The sequence below is a fragment of the Haliotis rufescens genome, unplaced genomic scaffold, assembly GCF_023055435.1.
Source record: "Haliotis rufescens isolate VD_foot unplaced genomic scaffold, xgHalRufe1.0.p SCAF_10, whole genome shotgun sequence".
In the NCBI taxonomy this organism is placed as follows: domain Eukaryota; kingdom Metazoa; phylum Mollusca; class Gastropoda; order Lepetellida; family Haliotidae; genus Haliotis; species Haliotis rufescens.
This window is the reverse complement of record NW_025963780.1, coordinates 39642964-39648963: the sequence shown is the minus strand read 5'-3', so window position 1 is coordinate 39648963 and position 6000 is coordinate 39642964. Positions and strand designations below refer to the sequence as shown.

Sequence of the window (6000 nt, the reverse complement as noted above, 5' to 3'; positions counted from 1 at the left end):
ACAGTATACTGACTCCGAGGCGACCATTCCTTGTTTTAGCCCCTTAATGCCGAGCGCCAGACAGGGTAACAACAACTACAATCTTTTAACGTCTTTTGGTATGAAGCCACCGGGGATCGAACCCCGGACCTTCCGTTCTCCGAGACGCTTTACCACTAGGACTAGGAGGGGGTCGTATCCATTCTGAGGAAGATCATACATGTAAATGCGAAAATACTAAGAGGTACTCTCCCTTAAATTCCCAAGCCATCAGTCGTTGAAAATTTGACTTGGAAGACTTGTATTATCATGTCGAAGGATGTAAGGGAGAAGATAGGACGTAACAGTCATATATTTGCCTCATGAATAATATTTCCCTTCCACAGCAAGAATGTGGGGTAATATCATAGTATAGGACAGAATCTCTGCACCAAAGTTCAGGATAAAGCGACTGTGATTGCGTTAGATATCACATTAGTTTTGTATGACAATGCATATATTTCTGTAAAATAAATGTGTATTTAATGATGTTTAGTTGTGTATCTATCATACAAAAAAGATTCAATAATTTGTAATAATTTCTTTCAAAACGTTTTGATATGAAAAATACCAACAAAAATATGCTACGTATACGGATGATTGATTTGTTGAACACGGATAAGTTGTCACTACAATATCGTTTAAATTCAGTCGACAATTGACTCCTTGAAAAACTGTATCTGGGCCGATCTGATATAGCACTTCGCTTGGTTCACACTCATTTATGTACCGCCCAGCAGTACAGAACCATCAACAGAATCAACACTGACATTGAGATTATGTCCCACATCCTTGGCTTGTTTAAGAAAACTATGGAATGTCTTGTTTTCATTATGGGGCATGCTTCACAAGATGATCATCAGATAAATAAATGTGTGCAAAAATGCACAAACCAGTTCTATCATAAAACGCCTCTTCGTTAATCAAACCACGCCCTCTCCATTATAACTTGAATACATCAGCGATTGAGGTAAAAACAAGGGTGGTGGGATCTATTGTCATCCATGTAAAGGAGGTAAGACGTGTTAGAATCTGTGTGGAGGAGGTTAAGGACGATTACCTTCATTAACCAAAACGCTTGAAGGATTTAGTGAAAAACAGAAAAGTAAAGGACGAACAGATTCTTCTTGAAATATTCTCTTCTAATAGAAATGGGTTCTGAAATCACCATCTGCACATGCGAATACATCTCAAGTTGAGTTGACCAGCAATTCAGTAAAGACTTGAGTAAAACAAGTAGCTGCTCGGGGAGTTCAAGGCATTCCAGTGACTTCAAAATCCATTCGTAATACCATTGGTTGCAGTCAATTGCCTGTAAGACATTTGTCATTAGATTTGAACTGGTTTTTCTTTTGATGATTTTGTTTTTACCCTTCTGTGGTTCAATGTCTTTTAGAAACTGTATGGTGTCCCTCCAGCGTTAGGGCAGTGGTATATGTGCAACAGTTAATGTCATGCAAAGAACAGTACGCACTGAGAGTAAAAGAACTAAAGTCATTTTTTTAAGTTGATTCTGTCTTAATGATTGATTACATCGTTTTATTAGCCTCCCTTCCTAGAGCGGTAAATCACAGATTTCATTATAAAACAAGAGGCGGAAAACTCATAAACTTCAAGGCCAACATAAGGGAATTCATTTTGGGAGCCCATCAGTGGGTCATCAGTGACAACTGCATCAGGTAATTTGGGGAGAACAACGCAAACGTCCATTTGCAATTGATGGTCTGCTACTGTTGGGACTGAGGGTTCATGCAATGGCGCCTGACGAGCGTTGGCAGTTATCTCACCAGACTCAAGGCGCATATACAACTTCAGTCGCCTGAGCTGGCGGCGTATATTCTGCTCTGTCAGGTGTGCATATTTATTTTACAAACTATGACTGGTTGTTGTGATGTAACTATTCATCGGAACGTTTTTTGTTCGCTCAAATCCTCTTCGTTTTCTCAATAGTCATCAACTGACAGACAGTGGATTGTCAATAATGACTAGGTTTACATTAACCTCCACTTCCTCTGCACTCTAGCTGTATTAAACTCTGAATGATGTGATTTGCTACATGTGATATCAACACCAAGACTTAGGATTAAGGACAAGGCGATAAGAATGTGTCTTTACAAATTTATTTGCACTAACAATGCTGGAGGTAAATGCTTGTCATATCACAAAATGGAGAAGAGATAGATAATTATCCCCAAATTATATCCTTATATTAGTCGGTGCATTTGTCAATATAATATTCTTGTCAGAGCCCCATCGGTCACTATCTTGCCGGTGCTTGTTGCAGCAGTCAAGACAACAAGATTGGCCTAAAGTTGTGTAGCACTGGGAGTCGTGTCTGGTCTGGAAAGACAATGCAACTACATTAGTCAATTTCTCCTCATATATAGCATGTTGTACACGAGTATTGCATATTTGATATCAAGTCAAAACTATGTTAAATAATGCCATGTGTATACAAAACATAGTGTCAAAGATTGACAGTATTCCAGAGGACATATATCATTCCTGATCATCAACTGATCATTGGACAAAGGCGTTTTCTTCTGTGAAGAAACTCCAGTTAACTTAAAAAATACTTTTGCAAAAGTACTACAGTATTTCAGCCAAATAAAAGCGGAATATACAATGTAAATTGTTCGGCAGCCAGCAAATATGGACATGAAGAGGGCAGACGAGAGCTAATCATAGTTTCTTTGTTGTACTGAGAGTTCAAAAATTAAAATGTTTAACAAGATTTGTTCACCAGGTTGACGACCAGCTTAGCGTTCATATAATTGCCTGGCACCCATCACCCATCCGGCTATCCACCACCGACATGTCACATAGTTGATATCCCCTCTGAAAGATCTGGACCAGTGAAATCAAACCCATGGTGTTAAGAATGACACCTATCACGTTGACTGGAAACATGGAATTAACCTGAAATATGTCAGTGATGGATGCAAATTATGAAACACAGCTTTGGACCAATGCTCGGTTCTCTGCGATGATATGGTATAGCGTGAATGTATAGAGGGTTTTCAAATACATCTTACTATTTTATCAATCTATTTCTACCATTTTGAACATCGATTACCAATAAAACATTAATAACATAATAAAATCGCATTAGAGATACAGGGTAATGTAGTTAAAAATTAAAAGTACTACATCCTTCTTGTTATTGGGAACAATATTCCATTTAGAAGAAGTGATATTCCAGTTCATAAGTGCGTTTGATAGATACATGTTTTGATTCCTCAACACCTTCATAGAGTAACTATGTTGTGAAGAAATCATCTGTATATCCATATGCTGAAAATAGAAATAACAGATATGGCATCATTTGGTTACAAATATTTACACAATATGAATTAATTATCAAAAGACTGAATTAAGAGGGATTTTAGTTTATTCGTATGTAAGTAATACTTTACAATAAATAGAATTGTTAACTGTCGTAAACGTCACAGCTGCATGTTGACACTTTGGATAGTGTAAGGTGTCCCAAGCTGAAAGCTGATATCTCACAGACCAAACACTCACTTTTAACCACAGCGACACACATGCTCTACAGACCATCAAACGCACCGATCACACAAACATATGTAACAGGTAGTCTGACAATATATATGCACAAACAATCGCATGCAGCGGTAAACTATGATACCATTATCAAAATATAACAATTTGTTTAACTTGGGTTAAAAGTTTTAGAACTTCTAAACCTTTAACTCCATATGTGAGCAGCTAGACACATATGCAGTAAACACAAATGTATTAATTAATTACGTTTATTCATGTATCTTTACTTAAAATCACGGTTAGCAATGCAGAAGAACAGAATATTGGGTTCTTAACATTACAGAACGAAAAGACCTTCCCGTTGTAAGAGATGAGTTCAAAAGTAGTGACTGTTCCTGACTGGAAGACCACAGAGGTGGCTGATGCATTGCGTTTATTCTTCGAAAGCTTCACGAACACTAAAACTATTACCTGTTGTGGCGGTCACCGGGACAGCCCTGCTCTTGAACTCCCCATACTGGGAGATGACCACGATGGTGTAGGTTGTGTCTGGCTGGAGGCCGACCAGAGTGTGGGAGGTGGCTGTCTTGTGCATTAGGGTCGTCACCGTCTGTCCATTCACCTCGTAGTTGATCCACATCTCTGTCCGGCTGTAACAACTAGGGGAGTGTTTCCACGTCAGCGTCACTAAGTTCGTTTCTGTCTTTGTGACAGTCACGTCTACAGGTGCTAGCGCTGAGATGAATAAAAAGGAGAAAACCTAGATATGTCATAAATACTGGCACCATCACGAGTCCAAGACATTGACATAATACTGAGTAATATGCTTTCAAATAGTAATGGAGTCCATTCTACGATTCCCACTATTCCCTAAGCATGTGTTTGAAACGCTATTAAATATTAATGATAACAGGTTTTCGCAATAGGGTGAGAGTATCCTGTCCTACCAGTGGTACCCGTCACACAAACATGAAAAGGAAAGCCTGAAGTTGAACTGAACAAACACGGAAACAAGTCAAAATAGGAGTTTCATCCGACATACTTTTTGTCGCTAGGTAGCGTGAGTTTCAAAAGCGCGCTGTCATAGTACTGTTATTCACAGTAAATCATCGTCCTTTGTATTTAACTTGGAAACAAAATGTTGACCTTAAATCGCAATCACATTAACACCCTACTTACATCCTTGTGTTCCATTCAGTGTATCTAGTTTATCCACCTGTAATAAAGATGAGTGCCACATTAATAGAACATAGCAAATATTGGATCAAATTAACACTTTATGAAACAACATGTCACTATCAGACTATGATATTGTTTTTAAATATTTATTTCATTTTTAATTGTATTGTATGCCTGAACATGGACATCGTGTTGGTTTGCATAATCTCAAAATCCTTTATTTATGTCACAAAATAGAACCAATTGTATCATTATCAATTGTCCAGCATCCAAAACTGATATTAACCACACTCACAGTGAAGCTCTTTGTTGTATGGATGCCCGCCATGTTCACAAAATCCATGTCCATTGTCACCGTCTGTGATTCCAACATTGGGTGTTTTAACCAGCAGTTGCTGATGGGCAGAAACTGTGTCTTGTTGAAGCAGACTGGATTGACGGTGGTACAGTAACACGTTGAAAAGCTGTCACACGCCTGTGGAGAAAGTTGTGTTGTAAGGCAATTGCATTTGAGACCATTTTTTATATAAAGAAGCAATAAAATGAGAAACGGTTCTCTCAAAGGTAAATTTTGTTTTGAGGAACAATAAGTGTCCAACGGTTCACTATATGTACTTACATCAATGGTTCTGAGAGGCAAAGTTTCATTAACAATCATTAGATTGTTGCTCACTTTCCTGACGAAAAGGTTCACACGTTTCAGACCACTCTGCATATCCCGAACATTGACTTCAACACTGTAATAAAAGGATGTAGACATTGTTGATTATTTGTTTAGAATAAAGCCGTAAGACAAAACGAAAGATCAAGGCACTGTTGTTCAGCAGGAACGGTCAATGTGAGCTGAATGTAATATGAAATGATTAAGAAAAATAACGGAATCGTTTTTGCAGCCATAACGACATTTTGAAAAAATTTAAAAAGGGCATGGTTTCATATGATTGTAATCGTTTTTTATTTGTAAAGGCAAAAAACAGTAATATAAAATATTTTGTATGATGAAGGATTTTTAATATTCGAAACAGTCCACAATAGCAAACGTTATGTGCAGTTGATCGCCCAAACGATTTTTTTAAACCAAATCTCTTTGTTAACTGTAAGTATATCCCACCTAATTATCACCTTTGGGAGAAGGATGCAGATGCCCAGACAATTGTAGAATATTTAACAATAACTAAATAAGTTAATCCAATGCCAATGACAATTTGAAGTCACATGGTGGTTCTAAATGTTCTAAGACTTTATAAGTATGAATATGTTTAAACTATCTCCTCCCGGAATGAAAAGAAATCTAATCAA

At 37.6% G+C, this 6000-nt stretch overlaps 1 protein-coding gene across 2 annotated transcripts in view; it reads right to left on the bottom strand.

Moving 5' to 3' along the window:
* Positions 1–2122: 2122 nt before the first annotated feature.
* The window catches only part of LOC124142650, a 31624-nt gene continuing 27746 nt past the window's right edge, over positions 2123–6000 (bottom strand). Inside the window, exons 11-15 of one of the 2 annotated variants that reach the window (XR_007219547.1) lie at positions 5321–5438; positions 4997–5176; positions 4702–4738; positions 2762–4257; positions 2123–2358 (exon numbers count right to left, since the gene is read on the bottom strand). Coding sequence is in view for 1 of the 2 variants with exons in the window: in XM_048390474.1 (XP_048246431.1) it covers positions 3956–4257; positions 4702–4738; positions 4997–5176; positions 5321–5438 (637 nt within the window). In the remaining variant the exon portion in view is untranslated. Of the gene's footprint in view, positions 4258–4701; positions 4739–4996; positions 5177–5320; positions 5439–6000 lie in introns of both variants that reach the window. The other variant, XM_048390474.1, reaches the window with a different exon arrangement.